This window comes from Nothobranchius furzeri, chromosome 8 (genome assembly GCF_043380555.1).
Source record: "Nothobranchius furzeri strain GRZ-AD chromosome 8, NfurGRZ-RIMD1, whole genome shotgun sequence".
NCBI classification, from domain to species: domain Eukaryota; kingdom Metazoa; phylum Chordata; class Actinopteri; order Cyprinodontiformes; family Nothobranchiidae; genus Nothobranchius; species Nothobranchius furzeri.
In genome coordinates this window covers 70,495,027-70,512,231 of record NC_091748.1, presented here as the reverse complement: position 1 = coordinate 70,512,231, position 17,205 = coordinate 70,495,027, and the positions used below count along the sequence as shown (strand labels likewise).

The window sequence follows — 17,205 nt, the reverse complement described above, 5'->3', positions numbered from 1 at the left end:
TGTTCTAACTAATCTTAAATGCTTGGTCCCAGAAATAATTGCCCTTAGTTGATTTTAGGAGGTTTGGTTGATTGATCCTTTATTTTGGTTGTCACTTTAACAGAAAAGATACATCACGATAACATCATGAATTACACCCGACGAGTTTTTCATTACAGTACAGTTCAACAACTAACTTCTCTGATTTTGATTTAGGTTTTATTAACTAATTTCAAAAATTCCAAGTCTTGTTTTGAGCCAACTTTAAATCTTTTCTCTGCATTTTTTGATTAGACACCTGGAATGATGACATCACACGTGGAAAGTTTTATTTTTAAATTAAAATATCTGAGAGTATTCATTTATTTATCATCAAATTGTGATGCAAGTTGAGGTCTGGCTTTTACCGCCAGCTGCTTTAATTGGTCAAAATTGTCCAATCTAAAAAGGAAATTGGGATTGGAGACAGAAAATCAGTTCATGGCTCAATTGAATTTCACTACCTTCATGCAGAATTGGGATACTGCAGGTAGAGATTATCTCCCCTAAAACATGAAGTTTACTCACATTTAATTATGCGTAGAAATGAAATAATAAAAATCCAGTTCTGCTACTTCACTGATTTTCTGTGTGGACAGAAAATTAGTTGCTGTTAGAAACTGATGAATGCCAGTTTCCTCCTGAATGTAACTAATGACCACCTCACACTCCTTTTAGATGTGTTATTGTTATACTTCATCATTAACATGTATAATGATTGAGTTCTTTTAAACGTATTTATATGTTGATTGTTTCAGGGTCACATTGGTCCTACTGGACCTCGTGGGAACGTTGGACCTCAAGGATTACCTGTAAGTCATCAAATTTACACACAAACGGCATCTATTAAATCATTACTAACAGTGGATTTGCTCTCACATTAATACATGCCAACCATAGAGTAAGTAAAGTGAAATGCACATCTAAAGGATTTTCCTCAAAGGTGTAGCAGTAGTTCCACTAGCATACATCCAGGTGTAATCTGAGCAACATGCAACATGTTCTGTTTTTACAAGTAACTTCTTGTTTGGCCTGAGGTTACTACCTCTGAGACTCACAGTGCATTCAGAGTATAGAACAGTGGAGTTCATGTGTGGACAATGTCGGTGCAGATGAGATTTATTTAATAGTTGTGTTTCTTGTTCCTGTGCAGGGATCACCTGGCGAGCCTGGAGAACCGGGCCCAAAAGGAGAAAAAGGATCTCCAGTGAGTCGTTACAGATGGTCGTTACAAGCATTTATGGTTGATAACCCATCAGACTGGGATAACCTAAATTGTAGCTATTATTATTATTATTATTATTATTATTATTATTATTATTATTATTATTATTATTATTAATAAATGTGATAACAACTATACAATAATCTCTATACACTCTTGTCATTTTCCTGAAAACACAGTTTGAAATATAAAATAAATAAATGTAAAAGCAGTGCTTTATAGCCATTTTTATTTGTGTGATTCTTCATATGAAGAGGACATCAATGCCATGACTGGATGTGTCACTGACTATATAAACGTCTGTGTGGACAACATCATACCCACTAGAACAGCGAGATGCTTTGCTAATAACAAACCCTGGCTCACCAGTGAACTGAAGAATCTGCTAAATGAGAAAAAAAGAGCCTTCAAGGAAGGAGACAGGGAATTATTGAGGAGTATACAGAAGCAACTGAAGATCAAGATCAGAGACAGCTAGGAGGCATACAGGAAGAAGCTGGAGAACAAACTGCAGAGGAACAATATCAGAGATGTCTGGTCAGGGATGAAGAAGATCACAGGCTTCAAGCAGAGGAAGGATTGCACAGATGGCAGCCTGGACACAGCCAAGGAACTGAACAAGTTCTTCAATAGGTTCAGTTCAGGAACAAACCCAGCATCCTCCTCGACTGTCCCCAACCAATCAGACATCCCATCCTCCTCTGATCCAACATTTTCCTGTCACACGCCAGCTTTTTTGTCCTCTAACACAGTCATGGACTCTTCTGGTTCTATAAATCTGTCTTCAACCAAGTCAGGAGATGCTGCTGCCCCATTTACCTCCCCCTCCCACCAATCTGTCTCTAGAAGTCAGGTGAAGAGGCAGCTGGAGAGACAGAACAGGAACAAGGCTGCAGGTCCAGATGGTGTCAGCCCCAGAGTACTGAAGGCCTGTGCAGAGCAGCTCTGTGGGATTCTGCAGCACCTCTTCAACCTCAGCCTGGCCCAGGAGAAGGTTCCAGTCCTGTGGAAGACATCCTGCCTTGTTCCAGTTCCAAAGAAAACTCGCCCATCAGTTAATGACGGCTACAGACCGGTTGCCCTGACATCCCACATCATGAAGGTCCTGGAGAGACTCCTGTTGGTCCACCTGAATAAGCAAACTAGAACATATCAGGACCCGCTGCAGTTTGCCTATCACCATGGAGTTGGAGTTGAAGATGCCATCATCCAGCTGCTTCAACCAGTCCACTGTCACCTGGACAAAGCAGGCAGCACTGTGAGGGTCATGTTCTTTGATTTCTCCAGTGCATTTAACATAATTCAGCCTGATGTACTTTGCCAGAAGACACAGGTGGGGGCCTCAACTATCACCTGGATGAAAGACTACCTGACAAACAGACCACAGTTTGTGAGGCTGAAGAACTGCACATCACACCAGGCGATCAGTAACATTGGAGCACCACAGGGTACTGTACTCTTACCATTTCTTTTCACCCTGTACACCTCAGACTTCCAGTACAAATCAGAGACCTGTCATCTACAGAAATACTCAGATGAATCTGCAGTTGTCGGGTGTTACAGCTGTCGATGTTTTGTCCCAGAAAGCTGACTCTGCAGACGACAGTCAGTGCTTTGCCTCCTCCTCCTACCTGCACAGCTGCACTCACTTGGGCTGATCACCTCCTGAGCAGCATAAAGGGGAGAGCTGCCAGGAGGAAGGGAAAGACTGGATCTGTGCCAGTTCTCTCGTGGGCTCCATTTGTTTGTGTTTTAATGGCTTTTAAATGGGTTTTAGTTGTTTTAAGCTTGGTGAAGCCTAACAACTTTTAGAGGTTTTTAACAGACGAGGGACCAGAGTGCTGGGTTCCTCTTGGCTCCCAAACTTGTGTTTAAGTCAGTGGACTTTGTTTTGTGAATGTTAGGGAGCATTCAAATGTCTGTTTTAAATGTAAACCCATGGCAATTTTAACACTGTTTTAAGCACTTTCAGATTTGGAGCTTTTTGTCATTTTAAAGTCCTTTTAATAAAATCAATGTTTACAATTTCCACACCTGAAACACATGCCTCCGTGTTACTCCCCGTCCTTCTCCTTATCCACCAATAGAGGACGTAACATTGGGTGTTTCAGAGATGGACAGGAAGCTGAGTACAGAGAGCTGGTGGAGCGCTTTGTGGCATGGTGTGGAAACAATCATCTGACCTTGAACGTGAACAAAACAAAGGAGATGATTTTAGACTTCAGAAATAACAGGGTGGAGTCAAACACTGTTTCCATCATGGGAGAAGAAGTGGAGGTGGTTGAGGAATACAAATACCTTGAAGTTCACCTGGAAAACAGACTGGACTGGAGAAAGAACAGCAAAGCCATTTACAAGAAGGGACACAGCAGACTGCACTTCTTGAGGAGGCTTAGGTCCTTCAATGTCCGTAGCAAGATGCTGCAGATCTTCTACAAGTCTGTTGTTGAGAGTGTAATCTCTTCAGCCATCGTCTGTTGGGGTAGTAGCATCAGAAGCAGGGACATGAAAAGGCTCAACAGCCTAATAAAGAAGGCTGGTTCTGTTCTGGGGATGACTGTGGAACCACTGGAGGAGATGATGCAAAGAAGGATTCTCCAGAGAATCAAGAAAATTATGGACAACCCTGAACATTCTCTTCACAAGACTTTTCAACAACGGAAGAGTGTCTTCAGTCAGAGGCTTCTTCAGTTCGCTGCAACACTGACCGCTACTGGAGATCCTTCCTGCCAACAGCCATTGTAATATACAATAACTCTTTGATGACTTTATTATTATTATTATTATTATTCTGAGCTACTACAGCAATCGATTTCCCTCTGGGATTAATAAAGTATTTTTGAATTGAATAGAATTGAATTGTATGGAATTGAATTGAATTCAGTTGAATTGAATTTGATACATTATTTTTGTTTCTTTTTGTGCACATGTTTTAGGGATCAGCTGGAAAGAAAGGAGCGAGAGGTTTGAATGGAGCTGCTGGACCAGAAGTGAGTTGCATTGTTGTCCACAACTATTTCTGTTTCTTATATGACTGGGATTCCTGCTGGCAGGTACACCATGAACACAGAGCAGCGTGATCCAAAGGTTATTTGAACACGTAATGTTTTAAAGAGCAGGTCCACTGAGAAACAATTTTTTACTTACTATTTTTCTAAATTATCTGTCACTCTGGGTTTAACATGCAGGCTGATAGAAAATAGAAGGATTAGGATTAAAAAAGCCTGACAGATCTACATCACTCTGTCACCCATCTTGACTTGCAACAGGGGAAGGTTGTTGTTGGTTTAGGAAACAGCAGAGAACATCACAACTAGCAATAGCTAACGGTTAGCATTAGCGACTCCACCACACAGCAGAACTATTTTAGGCTTGTGTTATTTGTGGAGATAAAACATCAACAGTCAGGTAGAACCGTGTTGCTGTTAGCCAATCAGAGACGAGCAGTCCAAATATCAGTAGGTAACGTTTTTTTATTACCCTAACTCTTATTACAGACAGAAAAATCACAAATATAAACAAAACAAATCATCCCAACAACTATACAACAAGATATCATAAACAAATGAAAGATCATTAAAATCACAGCGGGTTATTATACAAATGTAGAAAACACAAAGATTTAAGTAAAAACAGTTTTAAATAAGAGTCTTCAGCTGCTTCTTAGCTCATTAACTGCCAGCATTTAGAGCATTTTTACTGTTTTGAAGAGTCACAGAATATTGTGCTCTATCACCATGTAAACACTAAAACTACCCACTTCTTACATCAGGAAGAATCTAGCTGGTTCCGTTCTTTCACAATCCGTTGTGGAAGCTGTAGAAGCTTTTTTGGTTATCACCTTGCTTTTTTCACAGCAGCGTCCCAAAACGATCTCCTAATTCGTGGATTTTCTGCTTCCTGATCACGTGACGTGTGACACACATGGGTGGAGATCAGTTTTAGAGCTGTGATGTTTACTCTCAAGGTGCGGGAGCTCGTTCCCAGGACTGGGAAAATGCAATTGATGACTTTAGTCAATTAATTAGAAACTTAATCTGGACCTAAATCTTAATCTGAATGACAAAACTGATGGTCAGTGTGAATGATTTTGTCCTTTTCCAGGGCCCGAGTGGTTTTCCAGGACTTACGGGATTAAAGGGTTTTCCAGGTCCGGATGGTCCTCCAGGACTGACTGGCTCACCAGGTCTACCAGGAAAACAAGGCCGACAGGTCATTTATAGATCATAACATATTTTTATAATAGTTTTTTTTATTATGAATCTTTATTTGACACCCTGCATGAATGTTCTGGAACGTGTAACCAACTACTGCACAACAAGGACCCACCTGATGGAATACAATGAGCCGCATAGAGTGGCTTCACTTGATCACTTTAAAACGACTCATCTTCCCAAACTTTTCCTCCTATTTCCTCCTGTATGTCTCAGATTTACACCTGAGCTGCTCTGATCTGTTGTTTTAAGGCCTGGAGTGAGTTTATGTGAGGTAAAAATTCCTTTTTAGGCTCCATCGGCCTCTCCTGTTGCAGTGCCGTGGGTTTATTTAACGTGAGCAGAATGTGGGGAGGTTTTCATACATCAGCTTGTATGAAAACCAAGCTGCCCCAGTGTGGCTTTTCTACACAAGGTTGTATACAGTAATGGCTTTACATTATGTGAGGAAGCCATAACATAGAAAAACATATTTTATATGGTTTTCCACCATCCTTTGAGGCTGGTACTGGTTTTTGTTTTTTTTTTCAGTTTGGGTTTTGAAAACTGAGGTTAATTTCAGCCTCGGATCCCTTTTCAGACTTTTTTTTTTTTAGATGTTTTTTGGCAATAAGGTATTTTTTCTGAACTGGTTCTGGTGTCTTCAGGCATTTACTTTGGCAGTGCATTGTCCCAGCGGAAGAGATTGGCAGAAAACTAGCTAACTTGTTTATCCATGAACGATTTCACAGCAACACCATTTTTTATTTTCTTCATTATGACATTTGTTTCTCCACCTTTTGGGTAGATCTCATCTATATGCTTTTAGCCGGAAACTTTTTAGGTCGAATTTGTTTAAATTAATTTGAAACCAGTTAACTCTGTTCACATTGCATAATGAAGTATCTACTATAAATGAAATAACGCTTTTAGTCACCATCTCTTTTGCACCTACAGGGTCAGCGAGGCTTGTTGGGACAAGAAGGACCCATTGGACGACCAGGTCTCAGGGGAGAAATGGGACTTCCTGGACCAATGGGTGAAACAGGACCACCTGGTCAAAAGGTGAAAGCAATAATATCTGGAAAATGTATTTCTTAACTGCCAAAAAAACATCATGACAGAAGCATTAGAGTGGATAAAAAAATGGTCCTGACATATTTTTTACATGTGTTGATTCAGGGAGAGCCTGGTCTGCCAGGAGAGAGGGGAGCCTCAGGAATCAAAGGGATGGAGGGGGCTGCGGGTGACCAGGGCAGCGTAGGAGATCCAGGTTCTGAAGGGCAACCAGTGAGTGCTTGGATGTGCTTAACCAACCTAAATATTAAGAGAATAATAATTAAAGACAATCGTGTATCACAAATGTTCATTTAAGTTCTGTTCCAAATTTTCTCACTGCCTGTCTTTGGTGGTGGGCGATAATGTTCTTTCCTCGCCTGTATGTTTATGTATTTCTAGTTTTAGCAAAATTGAACCACTGGAGGGATTTTAGAAAAACTCTCAGAATGAGTCATGGACGAGCAAGGTGCACGCCACAAAAATGGGTCTAATTACATCCGTTTTACAGATACTGAGCTACAGATGAAACTCAAAATATTAGAATATGGTGGAAAAAGTTCATTTATATCAATTATTCAATCTAAAACAATATATGAGACTGACTCATTACTTGCAAAGCCTGATATTTTAGTCCTTTATTTGTTAAAATTGTGATGATTATGGCTTACGGCTTATGAAAACCCCACAGTCAAAGTCCCAGACAATTAGAATATTTTGAAAAGGTTCAATATTTTAGAAAGTGTCACACTCGGATCAGCTAATGAATCTAAAACACTTGCAGAGGGTTCTTGAGCCTTTAGGTCGCCCCCCAATTAAGTTTAGCTGCAAAATTTATGTCTCAAATATCAATGATTGTTTATGTTCTCCAAACACAACTAACGCTACAATCAAAACAGTTAAGATGGAAAATTAATATTTATAAATTAAGGTACAATAATACTTGAATTTTATTTTAGAAGAGCATCTGGCCCTCGCGGTGTCTGCTGGAAGAAAAAAAAACTCCGGCCCTTGAACAAATGTAGTTGAGGAGCCCTGCTTTAGATGGTCTCTCAGTCTAAGTAGAATTACTGACATAAATGGACTTTTGCATTTTTAATTATCTTAATTATATGATTTTGTAAAGCAGCATGAGATAGCACACAACCATATTTTCAAAATTTTAACTGAACAACTATGATTCCACCATTTCTCTTTAGAAGAAAGCCTGAGATCTAATTTTAGACCATCATTTTGTTGCTATTGTGTTCTTGAATGAGTATCCAGATGCACTGGTCAGTGGTGCAGTTGTTTACAATGCTGCCTTGCAGTGAGAAGGTCCTGGGTTCTAATCCGAACCTGAGGTCATGTTGCATGGGGGTTGCATGTCCTTATTGTGCATGGGCTCTCTCCAGGTATTCCAGCTTCCTCCCATGGTCCAAAAACATGACTGTCATGTTGACTGGTCTCACAGTTGTCCTTAGGTGTGAGTGTGTACATGCATGTTTGTTTCTGTGTAGCCCTGTGATGGACTGGCTACCTGTCCAGCATTTACCTGGCCTGCTTACCTAATGACTGCTGAAGATAAGCACCAGCCCTCCGTCACCCTACAAGGATAAGAGGGCATCGATGCTGGATGGTTGGATAGATGGTTGTCCAGATGCATTGTCTTCAGTACATATTTTTTTCATCTGTTAAAGTATTAAAGTTATTAATATAACTACTTTGTATGAGATGTGTACTGATAAATTCTGAATTTAAAACAATCTGCATGATAGGAATTTCATGAAGGACGTATTTTAAATAAAATAAGTATTATATAAAGCTGGCATTATACCTTAAAAGCCTTAAATATTAAATAATAACATTAAAAACAATATAAATGGTTTTAAAATAAACTGTTTATTTGCTAATGTTTCTATACCACCTTCATACAGCCAAAATCAATGAAAAGAAATAAAATTGACCCTTGCCATTTCTTGATGATCCACCAGAGGGCAGTAGACATGTATAGGAGTGTATATGGCAGGTTCCTGATGAAGTTACTAATCTTCTGTTTGGAAACTTTTAAGGGCAGAATAGATTTGATGCAAATGTGTGACAGCAGTCTACAAAGAGTTTTAAAAACAGCCAACAAAAATATTCTGAGAAATAAATTTAGAAATTAAAAAGTGGAGAAAATAATCTAGTCACTGACCATGAGCCTGGAGTGGGAAGCAAGACAAAGTGGGGCTGGAAAACTTTTAAATTTGACAATAAGTGAAACTAATCAAGGTGTAGAATGAAAAGTGAATGGGATGCAGGGATAGAAGGAAATATAAATCCTGACTAAGTTCAGGACAGAAGCTTAAAAGCAAACACAAGAAAAATCTAATCTAAACACACGCCATGCCACACCGACCTGGTTAAACTGACACCATTCCTGGAATGTTCCCGCTAAAGCAGGATTCCAAGCCTCTGTGTTTTTCTAATGCCTCCTCAAAAATAGCTTCAGGGATCCATGTAACTGATCTGTGTTTGGTTAAGCTGCGTGTGTCCGAGCAACAAATTATTTGGGCGAAACCTGGAATGGAAGCATTCAGCAAGAGTTACGTAACAGCAACTCGCTTTAACATCCTGAACAAAGTGGTGCTCCATGTTCCTTATGTAACTCCAAAAAGACAAAAAAATTAAAATAAATTAAAAAAAGAACATTCAATCCCCTGCTCTGCCCTCTTTCTACTACTTTTCGCCACAGAAACAGAAAAGAGAGTCGAACCCCTGGGCAGGATCACTTTACACTTTTCTGTGATTGCAGATTTCCTGCCAGGGACAGTGATTTTGAAATGGAGCTGTCTAAAGATTATGAAAGTCTGGCTGTGCAAACACATCTGTCTGCACACCTGGACGACAGACAATCCTCACATGCCCAACCGGACGCAGACATTCCTCTCTAGACTATGCAAGAATGATTTTGTTTGTGGAGCAAATATGAAGTTAAAAGTTTAAAGGTGCAATAAGTAAAAATTTTTACAGTGAAATAATCACAAAACAGTCTAATGTATCAGTCATGTTGGAAGGAAGGTTAGACTCAGTGCGGTTACATGCGCACTGACCGACATCTAAGTCCATCCGGGTCGATCTTATTGTAATGAGCTGGGAGTCGTCGTAGTTTACATGCGCATTGGAAAACCGGCCTCTAATAAAGTTTGTTCCACTCTAGTACAGTAGGTGGTGACATGCCCCCTTTTCATGTAAATGCATTCTTCCGGTTAGCTTAAAGCAACACAAGTAGTAAACAGAGGCTGGCGGGAGTAAAGCAGACAGAATTGAAACAGGATATGCACAATGGCTAAAGGAATGAACAACGCTGCAGCGCAGGTTCTGTCCTGTTTTATGGTGTTACGCGTGTTGCTTTGTGACGATGTCAGAAGACCGCTTCCGCGATCTCGTCACTTCCAGAACACGAGTGTCCAACTCGTTTAGTTCGACTGACCCGTTTATAGGGTTGGGCATCGAGCATCGATTGAAACCGGTTTCAACTGTTCATTTTTCCCGGACTTGTTCAAAGAGAAATCCGCGGCCGATCTCCGTGAAAAATAAACGTGATCTGCAAATTCTGACCAACGCTTTTCAGAGCTGATCATACCAGCTGTCTGTGTGCAGCACTGAGTCCCCCACCCATATATAAACAACCGCGTCTGCCGAACTTTTACTCCATAATGTAAACTTTAATTCCTGCAGCGTAGGGGAAACTTGTTAAAATACGTCAACACGGTGGATTTAATAGAAGCTTCAAAGAAACTCTGGACGGTGTGAGGTGAGTTTGTCTCACTGCAGAAATAAAAACACACACGGAGCGTCAGCAGTCAGACGCAGCCACGCTCCAACACTCGTGAGCGTGAGCGTCAGAAGGCTGAACAATAACCTGTAGAATATTTAAAGTCATCATGCTAGAGCAGCTTCTCTGTGGTGGACCACACCAGCTTCTGCCACAATAAATAATTTTAATAATAGTAATAAATCACTCACAAAGCTGTAAACAGTTTAATTTCCTTTCTGAACTAGTTCTGTTGAGAGTTTTAATGTTCAAAATCTGTTAGATTGTTACTGACAGCAGCTACATTTAGGTTTCACTTTCTGATCTGACTGAATGCTGCTGCAGCATGGAGGTGTAGTTCTCAGTCATCCTGGACATGATCATCCTGAGAGTTTTGGCTGAAAACAGCTGGACGTTTCTGGATATGTTGGAGACATTTAGCCTCTCATCCCAGAGGCTTCTTCCAGACTTTGGTTGTGGTCAGAAACAAACACACTGGTTGTGCCGCAAGTCTTTTTCTTTCTTTTTTTTTCCAAAAAATGTTTTTGTCTAAATGAAGGTGATGTTATTGTTCATAGAATTAAAACTCATGTTGAAGTTAAGATTATTTCATCAAGTCGGACCTGTGGTTAGCTGGCTCATGTAAAGCATGTCCTGTCTTGAAAGAATCGGAATCAGGAATCTATAGGAACTGGAATCGAAACAAGGAATTGGAATCGGAATCATTCAAAATCAAACGATGCCCAACCCTAACCGTTTACATGCAGAATGTAATCAGATTACTACCGCATTATCTCTGTGCTTCTGCTTGATTAGAACCAGTTCGCCTTCAGCCCAACTAAAACATTTACATGCAATAAAAAAAATTGAAACAGTGAGTCTTTTTAGGGTAATTCTTTAGTTTTCTGATGTGCATCTAAACACACCGAAGGAATTCGTAAGCTGGAACGACCCAGAAGTTATTTCTTGTACCCCTGAAAGGCAACGGCATCTTTTTGTTTTACTCTAATATTGGGAAAAGCAGCCTTGAGGCTAACGTTGAGCTAGCATTTCTAACATTGAATTAGAAGCAAATATTAGGCTCTAAAAATACTTCAAGCTACTTTTTCAATTACCAACAACTCCATATTTCACTGAAATGTATGTGAGAAGTGAATATTAAGTCAATAGCTGCGTTTTACCCCCTTTAATGAGTCATTCAAAACTATAACGGCAACAGCAAGACGGCAAATAAGACAATTCCTGAAATGATGGAGACAAACTACCGAAATAAGTGTTGTAAGTGCTTCCTACCGTAAAACACCTAACAGTGCTAAGACCAGATAAAACAATCTATTTATCTACTCATCAACTTACTGAATATGACTCGTCTTTACTTGTCCTCTAGAATCTTCTGGTGCTGATCCGTAACTGGCAACAGCCATGAAACTCACGGAACAGCAGTAGTAACTTTGTTTTTTTTTTAAATAGTTGCAGTAACCCATTTTGACCACAAGATGTCATTCTTACTTCATTCTTACATATTGCACCTTTAATGTGAATATGTATACACACACTTACACACACACACACACACACACACACACACACACACACACACACACACAAAATGTGCCTTGTAAGCATATTTTGTAGTAACAATAATCTTGTTTTATAGGGTGAAGCTGGTGATTTGGGAATGGTTGGTTTACAAGGCTTTCAAGGGCCAAAGGTAGGACACTGGAACAGAATTTTTGTTTGTAAAAATGGCAAATTGTGACAGAATATTAATTTCCAGTATCTGTAAACAGGGACCAAATGGTGAGTTGGGATTCAGAGGCATCCCTGGCCCTAAAGGACCTGTGGGCTCTCTGGTAAGTCTTTCATTGGAGCTTAATACTTAAAGTTCATTAGTTTTAGGCCTTCAGGTTAAACCTGAGTTATTTTCCTCTCAATGCTTATGGGAATAAAAACAAAATATTGATGATGCTGGTTTTACTTTGAGAACTGACACACAACCTCATTAACTGTCAGGGATTCACTGGACCTGTAGGACCTGAAGGAATGATCGGTCCAGTCGGAAAACCTGTGAGTTTCCCTTTACAAGTGTTTTAATTACATAAAAGAAATTGCATCTCAATGATCTTTGACCTTTTTAGACTTTTCAAAAACTTATTTTGCATCTGACTTGTGCTGATGTATTTTCTTATAGGGATCAAGGGGTCCAAAAGGAAGTTACGGAGAAATGGTGAGATTCCCATCCGACTGTTCACATACTGATATGTTTTTGGATATCTGGTTTCTTAATGCAGATGTAAAATTAGGGATATTAATTCATAAGCTACATAAGCAAACACTGCAGGAGAAGTGAACACAGAGGATTTCACACGTCTGTACACATTTTAAAGGGGTTTGAATGAAGACAACTGGACTTCTTTTGTTTCTTCAAGACGTTTCGCTTCTCATCCGAGGAGCTTAGTCAATTCTGACTGGAATATGGGAGCGCCACGCTTGTAAACTGTAGGTGTCTGATGAGCTCGGATGAGAAGCAAAATGTCTTCAAGAAACCAAAGAAGTTCAGTTGCCTTCATTCAAACCCCTTTGGATTACCATGACCTGGATGACTGAGAACCTTCACCAGCATTACCAGGTTTTAATTTGATCTTTAGCTTAATACTTAGTTGGGCCTGAATCAATAACATCATACCAAATGCGGCCAGCGTCCTGAACAACCTCAATTCAGAAAAAAAATGTTTTAGATCCGACAGGAGTGATGAGCTAACGGCTAGGCCTACGTAGCCGTGACTAAAATCTATTGCTTTAAATGGGTCACATCACTAAATTTCACAGCAGTTAAAGTGGCATTGTATAGTTTTTACCATTAATCTCTGGAAATATCCATCAGAATGTTGTAGTAAATGTTTCATAAATGTCGGGTCTAAGTCTCTGGGCGACGCCATATTTGCCGCCATGTTTCCTTCTACGGAAGTCTGTGAGGACAAAATACATTTACTGATTTGTAACAAATGGTTACAAAACTTTCACCAATACTAAATATTGCTGTTTTACACATTTTCCTCTTCACTCGCTGCCAGTGATGAAAGGGAGTCTGATGTTCTGGTTATTTTGCTGGAGGTTGCACTCCCAGGGATTTTTGACCCTAAAGGCCATCCGTTGGAAAGGTCTTATTTGAACACAAAAATAATGCTTGCTTGCAGTGATTTAGGTATGTACTGCCTCATATTGCCAGGGAAACTACACACTGTCACTTTAATGCAAACCTTGTTTTACAAAGCTTTTCAACAAAATGAATTTTGCATGACACAGAGCTGAACTTTGAAGAAACAGGAGTGACCCAGAAGTTATTTCTTGTATCCCTAAGAAGCCACAACATCTTTTTGTTTTAATCTAATATCAGATTAAGCAGGCTAGACTAACGTTGAGCTAACAATGCTAATGGTGAGTTAGAGACAAATAGTCGGCTCTAAAGACATCTCAAGCTACTTTTTCAATTACCAACAACTCGATGTTACAGTGAAAGGTATTTATCTACTGATCAGCTTTTTGTGTATGACACATCTTCGCTCGTCATCTAGAATAAACTGGTGCTGGTCCATGGCTTGCTATGAAAAGCACGCAATGGGAGTGAGAACGTCGCTCTTTGTTCAGAAACATGAACTGCAATTTGACTACAGACTTTCATTCTTACTTAATGCACCTTTAACTTTTTATATATATATTATTTTGTTTCAGGGGCCTCGAGGACCGACAGGAAGTCCAGGGCCCAGAGTGAGTGTTTACTTCAGCATCACGTTTTAGTAGAATGTTTTCATGTTGAGTTCTGTATTCAAAGTAATAAAGCCTATTTTACACTGCTGGCATTACAATAAATTAATATGTCCGATACAAGAGTGTCTCTGTGTAATGGTGAAGTTCAGAGAACATCTTAACATAAACGCAACAGCTCAGTACAGAAAGTAAACCAGCTTTTAACTTATTGCTTGTTTTTCCTGTCCTCCTTTTTTAGGGACCTCCTGGTGCTCCTGGTCCAACAGTGAGTGTTTGCATTAGTCATGTAAAGAGGTAGACAGGATCCAATTGATGGTAGACATCTTGATTGTTGACGACGTGTACCGCAAAGAGGAAGGAAATTGAGAAATCATGATACACCTTTCCTTTATTCTGAAATGGGCACCGTCCATGTCTTCAACGTACTGATCTAAGAAAATGTGTGAAAATGCTTAGTGTTCTGTGAAGATATGAGAGAAAACGGGTAAACCTTTTGTGGCATTGTTCCCTCGTTTGTGCTCAGTTATGGTGTAGCACTCTGCTGCCTGATCTATTTTTCTTTGGAACAAACCATAGACGTCTAAATGATAGCCGGTGTTTATATTGAGAGTGGGAATGTGAGAGTTTGGAATGGGATCATTTGTTGATGGAAGGTTTATTACGTTGTTTATCTCTAGTATTAAATGATTTTCTGACTGTAGAAGTTTTTTCTGCAAACACGTTGTGTTTTGATTTCTTCTATTATTCAGGAAAAGCCTACAATAGACGGCTCTGTTTATTATAGCTAACTGAATCTGCTGTTGTCTTGAGTCAACTAACCGTGCTGACGTTTAATCTACAGAGGCGCGTTTATGATGGCTCAGCGATTTACAGTCAGTCTGACTCCAATGCAGCCATCGGAGCCGAGGTAAAGCATGTGACAAAGAGGGATGGATGAATCATCAGTACACAGATTTGCTGGTGCACGGATTAAAGGTCACCTGTTGAAATGTCGTTTTTTTGACACTTACGTTGTTCTCGATCATATTTAGAGTTATCAGAACACAGAAATCATCCAACCAGACCAGAATACAGAGATACTGAAGACCCTTCATTACCTGAGCAGTGTAATGGAGAGCATCAGAAAGCCTCTGGGTACAAGGGACAACCCTGCTCGTGTCTGTAAAGACCTTCTGGACTGTCAGCGCCTACACCTCAAAGATGGTATGTGTTTGTGGATGGAAGGATTTTGTTTTTGCGTTTTAGTGCATTTAAATGAGACGACTCTTTCTCACTTTGTTCTCTTTATGTGACTGGGGGGCTTTCAGATTGGTTCTGGGTTGATCCAAACCTGGGTTGCACATCTGATGCCTTTAAGGTGTTCTGCAACTTTACTGCAGGTGGACAGACTTGCTTACATCCGGTGGCCTCTCATAAGGTATCAATGAAGAAACAAAATAACAAATGAAAAATTCATCTGTAAAAGAAAAAATCTCATATTTAGATCAATTTAGAGTTTTTTCTTGCATGGCGAACAACAAACTATGTTTTCCATTGAGGAACTATTCCCATGTGGTTCTGATAAGACAGTGATCTTAGCACACGCTGTTTGCGTCCTCTCCAACAGCCGGAGTTTGGTGTTGGGAAAGTCCAAATGAAGTTTCTCCACTTACTGAGCTCCGAAGCAAGCCAAAGCATCACATTCCACTGCCTTGGTGATCCACCCAGCAGCATCAAAAACACCCCCACTGGACCCACACAGAGAGAGAACCCCAGGATCCGCTTCAGAGGCTGGAACAAACAGATGTTTGAGAAAGGCACACTACTGGAACCACATGTGATACAAGATGAGTGCCAGGTAATAGGGATGGGTACCTTTGACATTTGAATCGATCCGGTACTAATTCCCGGTACCTACGAGTCGATACCGGTACTTAACGGTACCAATTTTCGATACTTTTGAGTGTTTATTATTTTAATTCTCTTTTATAATTAAATATATATTTTTCTCAATATATAACCATATATGATAAATATCACGATAAATAACATACAAGTTTGTATTTTAACATCGTCCTTGTAGTTTTATAAGCTGATAATTAAACTGAAGCAAACATCTTTACTGTGAACTAAATTTACTGTGTATCTTCATTCCTTTTGCCGTCCTTTTTCATTTGATTTTTCCTACTGGGAAGTTAGAATTTCCGAGGAGAAAGCGAACGCACCATTAGCTGGTAACAACGGTGGCAATGGAAGCTAACATATCAAGTTAACGTTATCTTTAACAGTTTATTTAGCTGCTGGAGCAGATTAAAACGATGATGCCTCAAACTTAGATCGTTGTCGCTGGTTTTACCTTCACCCATTCACCCGTCGCATTTAGTAAAGTAAAGCCAAACTTTAGAGCGCGTTCATGTTCTTCTAGTCGGAAATTCGGAGTTCCGAGGAGAAAGCGAACGCACCATTAGCGAAACGGAAGCTAACAAATCAAGGTAACGTTATCTTAAACATTTTATTTACCTACTGGAGCAGATTAAGATGAGGATGTCTCACTTAGATCGTTGTCTGTCGCTAGTTTCATCACCCAGTTACCCATCACATTTAGTGAAGTGGACCCAAGCTTTAGCGTGCGTTCTTTCTACCATGCTGCTCTGTTTACAACGGGCTCGCAGGGACCGGCGACATAACGCTCTTGCGCATGCGCAACTGTCTTGGCAGTACCGAAACGAGGCACCGTTTGAAATGACGTGAATCGGTGTTCGGTCGGTACTATGGAATTCGGTCGGTACCTTAAAAAGTACCGAATTCGGTACTCATCCCTACCAGGTAATGAGCAAGATGGAGCATTCATTCTTAGATTTCCTTTGTCTTAGTCCCTCCATAGGTTCACCTACAGTTGGTGGCTTTTTAAAATAAATTAGATATTGAGTACGTAGCAAATATTTCCACAATGAACCAATTGAATCACATTCTTCTTTTTTGAAGACCTGGGGTCTCATTTATCAAACATTGCATAGAATCCTTACTAAAACCGTACTTAAGCTCAGCAAAAATAATGTACTTATGCCAAGTAGGTTTGTGATCTATCAAACATGGAGTACGCACAGCTGCACGTAATCTCCACTTCATGAATCTGAGACTAACGAGAAAGTTTCTCAGCTGCTTTTAGTCACATCCCGCCCTCACCA

The 17,205-nt window shown here is 40.0% G+C and overlaps 1 protein-coding gene across 1 annotated transcript in view; it reads left to right on the top strand.

Annotated features, from left to right (window-relative positions):
- Positions 1 to 17,205, top strand: part of LOC107392944 (collagen alpha-1(XXIV) chain) — a 127,636-nt gene that overhangs the window by 102,934 nt on the left and 7,497 nt on the right. The window contains exons 44-59 of the mRNA XM_015971025.3: positions 777 to 830; positions 1,172 to 1,225; positions 4,180 to 4,233; positions 5,348 to 5,455; positions 6,394 to 6,501; positions 6,619 to 6,726; positions 11,928 to 11,981; positions 12,061 to 12,123; positions 12,284 to 12,337; positions 12,462 to 12,497; positions 14,003 to 14,038; positions 14,277 to 14,303; positions 14,880 to 14,945; positions 15,070 to 15,241; positions 15,346 to 15,455; positions 15,645 to 15,875. Coding sequence (XP_015826511.3) covers positions 777 to 830; positions 1,172 to 1,225; positions 4,180 to 4,233; positions 5,348 to 5,455; positions 6,394 to 6,501; positions 6,619 to 6,726; positions 11,928 to 11,981; positions 12,061 to 12,123; positions 12,284 to 12,337; positions 12,462 to 12,497; positions 14,003 to 14,038; positions 14,277 to 14,303; positions 14,880 to 14,945; positions 15,070 to 15,241; positions 15,346 to 15,455; positions 15,645 to 15,875 — 1,335 coding nt within the window. The remainder of the gene's footprint in view (positions 1 to 776; positions 831 to 1,171; positions 1,226 to 4,179; positions 4,234 to 5,347; positions 5,456 to 6,393; positions 6,502 to 6,618; positions 6,727 to 11,927; positions 11,982 to 12,060; positions 12,124 to 12,283; positions 12,338 to 12,461; positions 12,498 to 14,002; positions 14,039 to 14,276; positions 14,304 to 14,879; positions 14,946 to 15,069; positions 15,242 to 15,345; positions 15,456 to 15,644; positions 15,876 to 17,205) is intronic.